Consider the following 16,312-nt stretch of genomic DNA (forward strand, 5'->3'; position numbering starts at 1 on the left):
TTTTAGTTAGTTATTTGCTATAAAATGGGGGTGTGGCATCATGATTGACAGCTGTGATTGACAGCTCCTCTGAGTGAAGTAGTCACGGAGGCAACAATGGGCTTTTTTTCTGGATATTGCTATGTGGTTAGTTGTTGTATTTACCTTATTTTATCTTCAGCTGTTCTACAATCAGCAGACATCAAAATTGGAGCAGTCAGGTTGCTTAAAAAGCAGTTTAGCGATTTATTAAAATCTGGGTGAGAGATTTTGTATTTTTTTGCACTGATTTGTAATTGTAATGCATTTGTGTCTCTCAGCTGCTGGAGCCGGTGTGTCATCAGCTGTTCGAGTTTTACCGCAGTGGCGAGCCGCGTCTCCAGCGCTTCACTCTGCAGTTCTTGCCGGAGCTGGTGTGGAGTTACCTGTCCGTCACGGCGTGCCGAGACCCGCACTGCAGCGGCTGCATAGAGGCTCTCCTGCTCGGCATATACAACCTGGTCAGTGCTCCCCTAAACCAATGCATGTTTCACACAGAAACACTTAAAGTTCACTTTTATAAGGTGTTTCAACACAGATGTGTGTCTATACACAACCAGCCTATAATGGTAAAAATGCACCCCCTTTTATTTTTTGTAATCCCCATAAATCAGAAACAGTGTCTCCACATGAGTGGCTCCAGATTTCTCCGCCCATGACTGGTGATGATCTGGGCTACACTTTATTTTAAAGCAACAACATGGAACTTTTCCTCTGCGGTCGCCCTACAGGTTGGAAGCGGAATTGTCCATTACCGCTGTCGTAAAATGATTTACGGTTACTGTTTATGAAGCATGCAGGTTTTTTCATATGGGCAATGATAATATTATTAATCTTCCCCCTTTCATAATTTATACATGTTTAGTAGACTAAACATTTTAACTCAAACATTTGCGATTTGCATGTCGATTGCAATGCTCAAATCTGAACGAGAATGATAGCGATAGCATCCTAACCATCTAAAACTACCATGTTAGTGTTTACTAGCTACCAGATTGATAATTCGCTCATCTACTAGCTGATTCATGAAGATAAATAAATGGAGGACCAGATAGTTTCCGTAACGTAGCCAGGCAGACAACAGATTAGAAAAACTAAAGATAGTATGCAAGCGATTTACAGTTACTTACTAGTTCAACAGCATGACGGCCAAGTCAGCATCGGTCTGGTAACTCTCCTCCTCCATAAGCTAACGCCAGCGAGCAAACGCTCGACCCATATTGATCCTCGTCCTGCCTTTCAGTTTATCACTCTCCCTTTTCCTCTTCCGACTCTACTCCGACAAAACCTTGGACTTCTTACGTTTCGCTGCTGCTTCAGCCATGACGAAAACAGACTTACGAAAACAAACGCGCTGGTTGGCCACATTTGAGGAAGTGGTGGGCGAAGTGACGTATGCCGTAAAGCAGTCGAATTTTGTAGTTCTTTTTGAGCTCTGGTTACTACCCGCACCCCGAAGTTACATAGTGCCAGTAAAAGCGATACAGACCCCGTCAGGCTCTGGCAGACGTCTCATTCAACCTACTGTAAGTCGATGTACTATCACAAGGGTCTTGGAAATATATTATGAAGGTTGAAAAGTTACATGTTGTTACTTTAAGGTGTCATTGTTACAGTGTAATTATATATTTAAGTACTGAGTAATATTAATTAACAGCATGTACTTACTATAGGGTTAGGGTTTGGTTGAGGGTTAGTTGCATATAATTATGCATAATTTACTGTTATTGCTATGGTAAGTACATGTAACGTATGTAACAAGGACACTGTAAAATAAAGTGTTACCGTGATCTGCCCTATTAGCACAGATCCCGTCCTGAGTGAGCCACAGCAGTCCCACATTTCTCGCTGTAGCAGCTGGAGATAGACGATGTCTGTGCCAAAAAAAAAACATTACAAATGTTCTGTTATTGGATGTACCAAACAAACATAAGAGACTCTATTGACTCCCGGGATCTGAGCCACTGAGGACGCAGTGGATGAATTTAATTTATGAAGGAAATGTGCCAAGGAAAGTCGTTAAAGTTTTTTTTTTTTTTTTTTTTTGCGCAAATCATTTTACGCCAGACTGCTTCCAAATGAGGGTCAGTTCAACGCTGGATTTGTGCAAGTTGTTTCTGTGAGATTTTAGATTAACATACTGCAAGGTTTGTGAAATTAAATGTTTTAGATATTCAGAGATTTGTTTAAATAATGTAGATGCGCATTTTCTGAATGTTGACGGTAAATGAGAAAGTATTTTAGCCTGATTGTTTGCCTTTTCTGTTACATAAATAATATAAAAGCAATGCTTTACTTTTTCGCATACCATTTACTTTCTTTGTTTACCAGTTCTGTCTAACAAAGTATTAGATATGACTGACTGAGATCGTAAACTAATGAAGATGGAGAATGTGAGTGAGCGCTGTGTGATCAGGCACTGCCCGTCAAAATAAAAGTCTGGAGCCCGTCAAAATAAAAGTCCCGCTTTCAACACATCGGCCAGTCAGAAAAACTTATCGGCTGATGCTGATTTTTTAAAAAATGGCAAATCTCAGCTGATGTATCGGCCGTGGCGATATATCAGTCGACCACTATTGTTGTTGACGGAGTATCTGAAGCACGAGCTGTAAAGGGTCTGGATAAGGAAAGGTTGCTGGGAGCATCAGCTCATTTGCATATAAAGAGACAAAAATGGTGTGTTTTTGGCAAATTGTGTGTATGGCAAATTTGACAAGCTATAATACATGATCTGTGGGTTATTTTCAGGAGAAACTTCACACACATTCTGGGACATCATAGACTTATATTACATCTTGTGAAAAGAGGCATAATAGGTCACCTTTAATGATCAGTCATTTTATTGATTTGACTGCAATTTGATCTGTATTGTATAAAGGGCTTTAGAAATAAAGGTGACTTGACAGATATTTCAAGTTGAGACCGATTCCTGATTCACTCCCTTAAAGTCACATCAAAAATGGTGTTGTAAATGTCGGCCGGACAGCAACTTCCTCTGGCTTTTCCTGTGAACTTTAGCCATGGATTTTTCCTTAATCAGGAAGTGATGTTTTCCAGCCGGCTGTGAGAAGGGAAGCCAGGCTGTCGGCGAGGTCGGTGGTCTTTCATGGGTTTTACGCCCCGTGAACTCGCCCTCCCTCCTCACTTCGCCCTGAATACCAGAGTAGGTCATCTGTCAATCACAATGCCATCCGGGTGTCAGGGAGCGCTTAATCATCCTGACGCTATCGGCTCTGAAATCGACTGGGACGGCAGCAGGCCGGTGGGCGTCCTGTTTTAGAGACTAACACACACTGAAATCTCACTTGATCTGGTTTGTCTTTACACCTGAAGAACTCCTGAGTCTGGTACAACAGGAACAGTTCTGCAGTTTCATCATGATTCGCTTGCGAAATCTCGTCACATGTGTTTGCGCAAACTCTTGGCACATTCATAATCACTGTTGGAGAGTGTTGAACTTCATACCAACCTAACTACATTTTTTTGTATTGTGACAGTGGCTCTGTTGTTTTTAGAGCAGCTTTTCCAGTTACAAGATACTTTTTCCATCACGTGACATTGCTTTATCATGGTCTTTTTGTTGTTGTACGCAAGCACAGTTTTACAGAAACTGGATCAAGTGCACTAGAATCTCGGTCCCATTTTTAAACAACTTCGATTTTTTTTTTACATACAAATATTGCAAAAGCATCAATACAATACAATACATCAAAAATGTAATAGAATGTAATTTTAGAAATTCAGCTTAGCTTTACTTTTTGTGTACCAGGAAAAAACTATATATATATATATATATATATATATATATATATATATATATATATATATATATATATATATATATATATATATATATATATATATATATATATATATATATATATATATATATATATATATATATATATATATAGGATCAATGATATAAATAATTTTTTTGGGGGGGAAATATTTGTGCAATATACTTTTTTATATATATAAAATAGATACATTTTTAAAATGATCTACATTATTTTTTTGTTGTAAAATACTGCTTTTTATCTGTATCTTATTAAAATTAGATGAGTTTTAATTGAACCAAAACGGTCACTTTAGGCCATTGCAGATTTCTTTTTCGTTTCATTTTCCGACAAAGACAGGAAGCTTTTTTTCAGTGCTAATGTAACAAAATGAAAATGCGGAAGGAAATGCATTAGATGTGTAATTGATGCTTTGTCTGTGTGGTTTATTATTCTGCCAAAGAGACTGATGGGAAATGTTTTAAAGCCTGTTTCATAATCTTGCTAAATGAGTAGTGTTTTCTGGCAAGCTTTTATTGCTATTCTTCATCAACAGCACACAAAATACCAAACAAAAGAGTTTCTCATGATAAATGAACTCATCTATGTGAAATATGATTACTCATAGATGACTTGAAGCGTAATTTAGGTTATGGCCATGCATATATTCAATACGGAAACAATATATTTTTTAGCTTTTGTCATTATAACGCTGGATGTTTGTTTACATGTTCCCTCATGTCTCTGAATCGGATCAGTCCTCATTATTATGATCATGTTTGTTTCAGGAAATCGTTGATAAGGACGGGCAGAGTAAAGTGCTGTCGTTCACCATCCCTTCCTTATCCAAGCCATCAGTTTACCACGAGGTGAGTGAATCAAACGTCCCGATCCTGATCCTCAGATGTTCTCGCTCTGACCGTCTCTGTGTCCCGCCTCCAGCCGTCCTCGTTTGGCTCTCTGGCCTTGACGGAAGGAGCCTTAGCCAATCACGGCTTGAGTCGAGTGGTTTACAGCGGCCCGCACCTGCAGCGAGAGACCTTTACAGCACAGAACAGGTGCGGACGCATCAAATATTCATATTGCGCTCCATGCTTTTATTTTAGTCATCCATTTTTAATCAGCTAATGAGTGCTGGGGAGGGGGTTTAACCTTTAACCTTGGGAGGGGGTTAAAGTGGATTTAATTATGCATTTCTGCCTCTAATTTGATGATGATGATGGTGGTGGTGGTCATGTGTTTTGCAGGTTTGAAGTCCTGACGTTTCTGCTGCTGTGTTATAATGCGGCTCTGAGCTACATGACCAGTTCATCCCTGCAGTCTCTGTGTCAGCTCAGCTCCAGGTTTGACACGTGACACACACTGAGGAGTTAAAAAACAGTTTAGTCCTTAAAGGAGAACTCCGGTCAATGTTAACATTGAGCTCATTTTTTTGTACATTTGGAGTGTTGTCAATACAGAGAACAACGACAAAAATCGGTGTTGCCTACACCGAGTTATTCTATTTTTAAAATTTGCACCCTGTTGACTTCAATGGGGCAAGTACTAAATCACTCACATGACCTGTGCACTTGTAATGACACATCAAGGATGTTAAGAGGCTAAAAGCAGGTTTAGTACTTGCCCCATTGAAGTCAACAGGGTGCAAATTTTAAAAATAGAATAACTCGGTGTAGGCAACACCGATTTTTGTCGTTGTTCTCTGTACTGACAGCACTCCAAATGTACAAAAAAATGAGCTCAATGTTAAAATTGACCGGAGTTCTCCTTTAAAAAACACCATGATAACATTCAATCGGGTTTTATTTCATTATGGTCCCTGAGGGTTGTGATGGACTGAGACATGGGCACAGAGTTTGGTAGGAATGCGTCTGAAATGTCCTCATATACTTTTGAGCAATTTCCTTAACACCAACATTTCGAGTATGATCAAGATTATATGTTTCACTGCTTTAATTGGCAGGTTAATAATTTGGCTGATATTTGACATTGACACACGAATATCAACATTGGCCAATCTTAATTTAGCTGAATAAGTGAATCCGTTTTGTATCAGTTTCCAAATTTAACTCATTTAAATAATAATAATGTATCCATTACCAAGCCTGTTGGTAGACAGATAAATATTGATTTTTGTTTTTGTATTTTAACTTTTATGAAATTATGAAATTGTGAATTTTATTTTTTATTTAGTTAAATAATTTCACTTATTTATTTATTACCCATTGCCAAGGCTGTCGGTAAATATATGTTGGATATAAATAATGCATTTAAATAAATGAATACATACATGCATAAATAATGCATTTAAATAAATAAATACATATTTATTTATTTATTTATTTATTTAAATGCATTTTTTATATAAATATATTATATTATTGTTATATTATGTATTAAATATTTTATTTTTATTTATTTTGAATAAATACATCTGTAATTGTTAATATTTTTATTTATTTAAATAAATTATTATTATTCATGTTGGTAAATATATAATGCATATAAAATTGTATTTATTCATTTATTTGTTTAAATATATATTATTATTATTATAGTATATATTCAATATTTTTATTTTTGTTTTTATTAATAAATAAATTTATATATTTTTTCATTTGTAATAATTATATATTTTATTTAAGTACGTTTTTATTTATTATTCATGTATTATTTATTTATTTTTATTTGCATTATTTAAATGAATAAATATTAATTAATATAAGGGTTCATTTAATTTCACCTAGTTTACATTCAATTTATTTATTGCTGTTAATTTGTTTTTTATATATCATGTAAATCATATCGATTTCTAGATCCTCTCTAGATTTCCAAACCCCATTAGTCAAGTCAAGGAAGACCGCAGGCTTTCTCTCCTCGTTCAGTGTGGTCACAGTCTCTGTTGGCACGCTGTTCAGATCTGCTTTGGTCAGGCCCTCAGGTCAGGTGTTTGTGTGGATAATGCGTCTCTTCATCTCAAATCCTCCCATGATCCTCTCTGTTTCCAATCACCCTGATCCTCTTATAGACCTGAACCTGAGTGGACTCAGACCTGCGATTGGTCTTTTCCCACAGTGATTTAAGCCGCGTCATCCAGTGAGAGATGATCACATGACTGATTATTTAACCAATCAGCTAATGTTAACACAGATCCTTTCCCTGGACTGCAGGTCAAAGGTCTCGTCACATTCCCTCATGGGCCGGATCATCATAGTGATGAATCTAAGCCAGTGGTTGACCAACAGGGGCTTTTTATTGGCCGATAGAAAGCAGTGAGACCAACATAATGTTCATTTGAGTTAATTTGAGTCTGTTTGCTGATGTGTTCTTCTCTCTTCAGAGTGTCTATCTGTGGTTATCCAAGGCAACAGTTGCGGCGGTATAAAGGCATCAGCGCGCGGCTCATGGTCACGTCAGAGTTCCTGGTGCAGCTCATCACGGGGATCCATTTTGCACTGTGAGTGGTTCAAAGCTGAAGCCTGTGTCCTACCAAACCTGTTATCAGACAAGTGTTTCTGGGAGTGACCTCACGTCTCAGCTGACTACGCCCATGTCATCATCACGTTTGTCTAATGGGGCGTGGCATCTGCCAATTATCAGCTCAGTTTGGCTTAAGAATAAGGTGTTCCCTTTTGTATCAGTTCCAACATTCAGAAATAGTTATTTATACTTTTTTTTTTTAAAGTTATTTTTCCTACTTTATCATTTTGTTCCAGTCCTCTATACCTTGATATTGTTTCTTTTTTCTGAAGGATCTTTTTGAAGGATGTTTGGACTCTTGATTTCACTCTTGTTTAGAAAAATATTCTTCAAAAATGAATTGTCCAGTCAATAATCATTTGCATTTGGCTGATTTAAAAATAAAGTTTTCCCTTTTGTGTCAGTTCCCAAATTTTAGAAATAGTTATTTAAAATTTTTTTAATGTTATGTTTAAAAATAAAAAACTACTGTAATTTTGTTCCAACACTTTGATTTATTTATTATTATTTATTTATTTTTTCATAATTCTTTTCTTGGAAACATATAAAGAATTTTTTAAAGGCTCTTGACAGATGTGGTCACCCTTGTATGGATAAATATTCCATATATTACTTTTTCTGTATACAGTATTTGGCCATTATTTAGCCATTTTGAGATTGTCGACATCTGCCGATAATCATTTCCATTTGGCAGATTAAAAATAATAAATTATCCTCGTTTGTTCCGATGATGAAATAACAGCATATGGGTTTAGATTGAGATGAGGGTGAGTAGATGAGGACAGAGATGTTGTCTTTGATCGTGTGTGTGTGTGTGTGTGTGTGTGTGTGTGTGTGTGCAGGTGTAACGGTGAAGTGGACCTGGGCTCCAAGGCTCTGGATGATGTGCTGTACCGGTCTCAGCTGGAGCTCTTCCCAGAAGCCCTGCTGGTGGGTTTCAGATCCCTCACGCTTGAGCAAAGCTAATCCAGCTAAAGCTCCGCAGATTACCAACATTTCTGAAATTCATTCACTGATCCCGTTAGAAACAAACACTTACAACACCACAAAAACAGGCTATAGACCAGGAATTAGTTCTATTTAGGGAGTAAATATTTACTCTCACAGGGATTTGATAATGAGCCTTTACTAAAATTAAATGAAATATGTATTAAATAATATATATATATAATGTATATGCAAAATTGGAATGGATGGATAATTTGCAACTGTCTAAAATAAATGAAATCTGTCTTTATAATAAATTACATTTAAAAAAATTAAATTGTATATTTATTTAAAGTAATTTTATGATGATTTATAATAATTTAGAGTTTCTAATTACATAACATTTGCAATTTGCAAAATTGTATATTATATATATAATATATTCATATACATTTATTATATGTGATTCATAACAATGTTGCAACTGTTTTTTAATTTGCAACTATATCTAATTATCTATAGTTGTTATGAATCATATATTATAATTAATTTTAAACAAAAAACATAAAATTGTATATTTATAGTTTTATACATTTATTAAAAGTAATTTTATTATTTATAACAATTTACAGTTGCAATTTACTTAAGTTAACTAGCAAAATTGTCTATAATGTGTGTGTAAAACCAATATATATACCATGCATTACGTTATAATATATTGTTTTAGATAAAAAAAAATGAACATGTCACATTACACCGTTTTAATGGAATATCCAATAATGCATTGAATTGTCATTGATGCATCTGTGCATTTTTACGCCACTAATAATATGTACCGTAGAAGATCTGTGTGCATGGCTACATATAGAGAGATTTATCTTTCGTCCTTGATGTTTCTCAGGTGGGAAACGCCATCAAATCGTCTCTTCACGGCGCTACTCTGAAGTCCAATAAAGAGGGAACTCGGTCTATCCAGGTGGAGATCACTCCCACCGCCTCTCGGATCTCCAGGAACGCCGTGACCAGCCTGTCAATCCGAGGCCATCGCTGGAAACGCCACGGTGAGGATGAGTTGCCATGGTGACTCACACTTCCTGAAACCGCTGACGGATTCGATGCCCTAGTATTAAAACTCTCCGGGGGTTTTTCCCACACACCCTGATGTTTCGACGTCTCGGGCCGGAACGGGATTCCTGCTCACATGTCAGCGGGTCATAGATCGTAATAATGTGGTATTTGGCAGTTTTTCAGCTTCCTCATCCCGACGCCACGCCATCTGACTAATTAGTGCTCAGGCGTTTCAGAGTTAATGACGGCTTTCTGTTTGTCAGCCACAATTAAGCAGCAAACGCACTCATTAGTGCTGTTGGCCAAGGCAAGCGTCATCGCTGCTAGAGATTTGAAGCCCTAACCCTAAATTTGACACTTTTAGTGTTTTAAATCGCCCCGTCAAATCATTTGTGCCTCAAAGCATAATATGGCTTCTTTCTTAATTATTTCTTAAACTATAATATTAGTTTTACTGATTTGAGTCTCTTTGTTTTTAACTTGGATTAACATTTACAATAGCTGTGTATTAGAACTAGTATAAACTGATAGTTTATCTTAATAATAATATTAAAAGTATATATATATTAATAAATATGTTGTACTATAATGTACAATATATAATAACTGAATTTTAATTATTAAATATTAAAATTAAAAATGTATTTTATAATATAATTTATAAATATTTTTTCATGATTCATGATTATAAACTTAATTGTAATATTTTATTTTAAAAAATATTTAATTAAATAATTGTTTATAATATTTCAATTATTATCAAATAATATAATTAATATTTTAGTTAAATATAATAATTATAATTTATTATAACAATATCATTTAATTATAATTAATAATTAATGATAGTAGTTGTATATTTATATTATAACACTGTCATTTAATTATAAATTTATAATAATAATAATATAATTCAAAATGTGAAGTGCATTTTGAGAGTCGCTTTCATTTCATTGTCATGTGTCCATACTTATCATATTATTTTGAACTGTTTATGTTTGTCTTGAGATGTTTCAGATTTTATTTCCATGTACGTCTCATCACGTCACCCATCATGCATGTATCCGTGTGTGTGTGTGTGTGTGTGTGTCTCAGAGTCTCAGGAGGACAGTGTAGACTCCCCTGACTCCTGCCCGACGGGGCCCATCCCTGAGATTAGCGTAACGGGGGTCAGCGGGGAACGACTGGCCAACGGAGAGGCTCTTCGCTGCAGGACGGAGGGGGAGGCGCTAGGGGGCGCCACTGAGGTGGGGGTCGACCCTAGAGGTCAAGAGGTCAGGAGGCAGAAGTCCGTGCGGAAGCACCTAGAGGACGGGACGCCCTCCGCGGGGCGGGTTCAGCTCTAGAGCCCCACCCCCCCACCCCTCGTCCCACACACCCCCCCCTCTCCCCTCGGGCCCAGAGGTACTTGGTGTGGGAGGAGCGTCTTCATAAGCGTGTTCATTATTTAAGATATGTAAACCCTGAAGAGTATCAGCCAGCAACTTTTTCTGGAAGGAATGTGTCTGGGTCAAAGGTGAAGCTCGATCCACAGCATTAGTGGCATACTCTATTGTCTATTAATCTATAAAAAAAAAAAAAAAAAAAAAAAAATATATATATATATATGAAGAGTTCAGATGCAAAAGCCTCTAAGTGCCATCTGAAATCTTCTTCTAGAATGATCATTTTTATCAAGTTCGTATATTTAAGTTACCGGTAAGTAATTTCACTTAAATGACAATTAATAGGTAATTTGCATTGCCATTTAAGTGAAATTGCTGAACTTAAATATACAAGCTTGATAAAAATGATCAAGACGGCACTTAGAGGCTTTTGCATCTGAACTCTTCATATATATATATATATATATATATATATATATATATATATATATATATACAATTCTATATATTTTTATACATGCAATTTATTACTTGAAGAACTGTGTATTTACATTTTTGGTGCATTGCATATATATTTTCAAACAATATGCATGTAAAATAAAAAATGTATTTCTATATTATAATTTTTATTACAATTTTATATATGTATATGTGTATATATATATATATATATATATATATATATATATATATATATATATATATATATATATATATATATATATATATATATATATATATATATATATATATATATATATATATATATATATATATAATTTAACATTTATGTATTAAATTATATATTGTAATTAGATACAATTTTATAATTACATTTGTTATTATGAATTCATTATTTAAATACATTTTTATTATATTAAAACAAATTTTGTAATTAGATATAATTATAATTAGGTTTATTATTATTATTATTATTGATTTATTATAAAATGATATATAGTAATTAGGTACAATTATTATAAGTTAGTATATTTTTATTATTATTAATGTATTATTTAAATAAATATGTATTATGTACTACATTATATATTGTAAAGAGATACAGTTATACTTGTTTATTATAATTATTATAAAATGTATTATTAATTCAAATACATATTTATTATTGATTTATTAATTTATTTTTCACTTAGGGACAAATTAAAATGTGTTGTTGTGGTGACTGACATTACATCACAAGCGTTGTGGATCGTGCTTCTCTTGATCCTGGAATATTCCTGAAATCCTCTCCTCAACTTTGTGAATGTCCCTGTTTATTATGTTATGTCCTAACACTCTTAACGCTCTTGCGTCTGTTTCTGTCGCATTCACCAACTCGTCCCATATCTCTGCCTTATTCTCCATCCGATCAAACCTCCCGAACTCACAGCTAACCAGTCATGGAAATGACCCGCGCTGCTTCATCCCGCCCGGCTCACTCAATCTCTGCTGCTTTCAGAAAAGCCATTTATGAAACCTCCTTTTCCCACTTATCCACACTTATCCACTGGGTTGCCAAGGGAGACGACCTCCCTTTAGATGCCGAGAAACGAGACAAGACTGACAGGAAATGATGTGATATAACCATCAGTGGTTATATTTCATGGACATTAGAGCTGATAAGTGTGTCCATTATCAATATGGTTGCCATATATTGTGCATCCCAACAGAAAACATCGGAACTTCCTGTCAGTCTGTTCCTTCTCTTCTAGTCTTGTTGCACACTTCCTTCCTTCTCCCCGGTCCTGCCAACAGCTCCCTCTGCTGAAACACCTGCTCTTGTTTCCCTGAAGACTCTTGAAGAGGGACATGTGTAGAGTTTGAGCTCTAGTGTTGTGTTTCCTCATCCGTCTGTCCTGATAACACTCTGAAATCTGATTTCTTCCGGTAAAACGCATGTTCTGGAAACATTCATGTGCTTTCTACATCCCTCATATCTAATGCTATGTGATGTCTGATGATGATTACAGAGATTTCGCTTTACAAATCCTGAATCGTTGCTAAATTCATCCGGGTTAGTCTCATGAAAACTGTCTAGAATTATGTGGGTCATATTTCAAAGTTTTCTCCCTTTTAGTTAAGCACTTAATTAAGCAAATTACCCCCTAAATTCGCATTACTATTATATAATCTAATGCTTATTAGTGTAATGTGAAAAAAACATTTGTGAAGTAGAATTGTGCATGTAATAGTATTACAGTTACATAATTTTTTATTACATTAAGAATGAGTTTAGTGTTTCCTTATTACAGCAGGTTTTTCTGAGATTAAAAGTTGATATTTCAATAATTTAACAACACATTCGCATGTCTCTGATGTTGGTTAATGGTCACATGACATGCAGGGAAACTAAATATTTCATCTTTTCAAGTAGGTGTTTTGTATTGATTGAAATTAATTTAATTTCACATTTTTTTAATCTCCACGAACTGCACTTTAGGAAACGGTAATGTGAGTTTTAGGGGAAAATGAACTTAATTTTGACATATAAGTATATATTTAAGTATGTACTGTATGTTAGATTACATGTTACACATTTTTATTTGACTTTGACTTTGACTTGAATGAAAAATCTGGAGGATTTTTTTTCCTTTTGATTTTTGGGGTGAAATATGACCAAGATATTTCTTTGTGAGATTCAACCTATTATATATTGATAATATACACATGTATAATATAAAAATATAACATATATGTTAGTGTTTTAATTACGCAGCCCTGCATCTTAAAAAAAGAAATTCTGCTGATTTGCAATAAGGCCTAAAATTAGTTTAAAAATATCAATAAAAAGGTTCCATCACAGTTTTTTTTTTATAAAAATATGTAAAATATTAGTTTTACAAAACAAGAATTAAGATTATTATTTTTTTTTATTTTAGGGTAAAGGTTTCATTTGTTAACGTTAATGTATTACCTAACATGAACTAACCATGAGTAATACATTTGTTACTGTATTTCTTAATCTTTGTTAACGTTAGGTAATACAAATATAACTGTTCATTGTTTGTTCATGTTAATATAACTAATTTTAACACGTACAACTTTTGATTTTATTAGTAAATGTTGAAATTAACATTAACAGATGTCAAAAATCAGCTGAGAATTGAACAAATAGTTGTAGCTTGACTCATTTTTCTGGTGGTTAAGAGATAATCCAAGACGACTTCACTTCACAAATGCTAGTCGGAAGCAAAAATGCATATATTTTGTTATACAGAGCAAAAAAAAAACACTTTTTGCGATCAGCAGCACCTCAAAATGAGTAGGAAACAGTTGAATGAGATGCGGGGCAACTCTAGGAAGAGCTCTTCTAACTGTGTGTTGTGTTGCGGCGCAGACGCAGTGGATCTGGGTTCCCCGGATGAGCTGACGGAGATCGCGGAGGTGGACGAGGGAATCTGCACCCAGGCGGCGGGAGCTCAGGGCCAGGCCAGCCCCCCCACCATCGTCATCAGCAACAGCGGGGGCGGAGCCTCGGTCGCCAAGCCCACGGGGAAGGGTCTGCGTCGCCTGACGGGCAGATCCAGCAAAGACAAGGAGAAGGAGAAGGACATGGATCAGCTCACGCGCAAGCAGGCGGCCGTCCGCGCCATGAGCGAGAACCTGGAGCTCCTGTCACTCAAACGCCTGACGCTGACGGCCAGCCAATCGGTGCCCAAGAGCGGCTCGCTCAGCCTGTCGCGCACCGCCAGCGCCGTCTTCTCGCGCTCGTTCGAGCAGGTCAGCAACGTGTTCTCCGGCGGAAACCAGTCGTCCAGCCGCGCGTCCAGTCCCACGGCCAATCACGCTCCTGACGGGGACGAGGGCGTGGCCTATTCTGAGCACTTAAGCCCCGCCCACCAGCATCGGCAGCGCTCGCCCACCATCAGTATCCACGTGACCTCTGACCTGTGACCCTTTGACTACAGTAATGCGACTCTAACACACACAGGCACAAAACTGCACCTTACGGGAAAGTCGGTCTGTTTCTAGTTTTTTGTTGTTGTGTGTAATTACCAAAGTCATGTATTTTTGAAGTAAGTGTTTTTAAAGCAAACTTTAACTTTTTTCCCAGTTTGTTCTTCAAGGTATGAAGTGGATCCATGAAGTTTACATGCGATTACGAGCTGTGTTGTGTATTTTTTAAAATGCGTTTGAGATCACACACACTGAACCGTGTGTGGTTGGAATTTACGTGTGCGTTCGCAGCTCACACGTCTTCTGCAGTTTCCCCCCTGCTCTTGTATCCCAGCATGCACTGGGCTTGAACCGAAGCCATCATTTCACACTGTTTCCATGGGAATTTGGACGCTCGATTACAAAACCCAGAGTGGAAAATCTGGTGGAATAAGACACCGAAACAAAACTGTGGTCGTCTACATTCGTTTACATGGTTTTTCATGCGGTATTTGAAAAGCAATATGCTTATTGTTTGACTTGCTGTGTGTGAGGATGCGCGAGGCCATAAGAGATGCATTATGGGAGTTCAGCAACTGATGTCATGCTTTCAATGCAAAGCACTACGGCAGAGACCCATGAAACAGTGTGATTATAAGCCAGAAATCATTTCTTGATATAAAAATGAAAGAGAAATCAGTGTTTTTTTTATTTTCTTGGACTAATTATAGCATTGTTTTCTTTCTTTTTAATTGGTGCATCACCTGTGCTGTTGCATCAATATTTGTCTGGTTTTATTATGATTATATTTTGGAAGACATCTCACTGGAAGTGTTTTTGAAGACATATTTTTCTGGTCATAATGGTTTGTGCTTTTAATTTGAAGTGGGTCATCAATAACAGTGGTCGTGTCCGTATTCAGATTATTTTGAGAATGTGAATATTTTCTTGTGAACTGTAAATATTATTGTACTAAAGTCCTTTTTTTTTCGCCTTTCATCAACAAAATAACATGGTTTCAGTCTCTGAAAATAAAGATTTCTATTTCAGCATGCCTCTAGATTTTTATATAGTTAATGATGTTTTTTGAATCAACTTTTAATGACAATAGATTTATTCCTTCTGAACAGTTTTGAGATTAAATGATTGAACAAAAGTGATGTGTGAATTTATTTTGTATTCAAATTAAATGTCTGTTTGTTAACAACGGGTTGTGTACATAATTTAAATTTTTAGGGTTGGAAAGTTCATGTTTTGATTATTTAATTTGATACTTGTTATAATTCATGCATTTATTTAGTTCTTTGTATTTTTCCCCAAAAACATCTTAATCTTTCATCATAAATATATAGTCCAATTGATCTGAAACGTTCAATATAAATTCAAAATTGCTTTCAAATAATAGATAATCTGACTGGGATTCAGTTATTTTATTTATCTGTCATCAGTCAGTAATTCAACTAAATTATCAAAATGCGTATATTTACAATACATTATACAATTTAGCGTTTTTAAAATAAATAAATATGCCTAATAAAATCTCTAAACTCTCTTTACTGATGACCAAATTGCCAAACGGCAACACACAAGTGAACAATGATATTGAAATAATAGTATATCTTACAAAGTTACTTCACACAGCTCAAAACAATAATGTAAGCTGCATATAATTCACTTAGAACATGTCGATGTTAAGATAAATAAACAATCTAGCATCACAATTATGTCCCTCCAGTTACATTTAGCATATCACATGTAAATAGTTCTCAAACTGATCAA

The 16,312-nt window shown here is 35.6% G+C and overlaps 1 protein-coding gene across 5 annotated transcripts in view; it reads left to right on the forward strand.

Annotated features, from left to right (window-relative positions):
* The window catches only part of hycc1 (hyccin PI4KA lipid kinase complex subunit 1), a 38,799-nt gene extending 23,064 nt beyond the window's left edge, over positions 1-15,735 (forward strand). For 3 of the 5 annotated variants that reach the window (XR_014030989.1, XR_014030990.1, XR_014030991.1), the window contains 9 exons: positions 300-479; positions 4,586-4,666; positions 4,740-4,855; positions 5,045-5,140; positions 7,138-7,254; positions 8,120-8,207; positions 9,106-9,265; positions 10,368-10,676; positions 13,995-15,735. Coding sequence is in view for 2 of the 5 variants with exons in the window: in XM_081377130.1 (XP_081233256.1) it covers positions 300-479; positions 4,586-4,666; positions 4,740-4,855; positions 5,045-5,140; positions 7,138-7,254; positions 8,120-8,207; positions 9,106-9,265; positions 13,995-14,551 (1,395 nt within the window). In the remaining 3 variants the exon portion in view is untranslated. The remainder of the gene's footprint in view (positions 1-299; positions 480-4,585; positions 4,667-4,739; positions 4,856-5,044; positions 5,141-7,137; positions 7,255-8,119; positions 8,208-9,105; positions 9,266-10,367; positions 10,677-13,994) is intronic. The other 2 variants (XM_081377130.1, XM_081377131.1) reach the window with 1 other exon arrangement.
* The last annotated feature ends 577 nt before the right edge of the window (positions 15,736-16,312 follow it).

Source organism: Scardinius erythrophthalmus (assembly GCF_964197995.2).
Source record: "Scardinius erythrophthalmus genome assembly, chromosome: 10".
NCBI lineage: Eukaryota > Metazoa > Chordata > Actinopteri > Cypriniformes > Leuciscidae > Scardinius > Scardinius erythrophthalmus.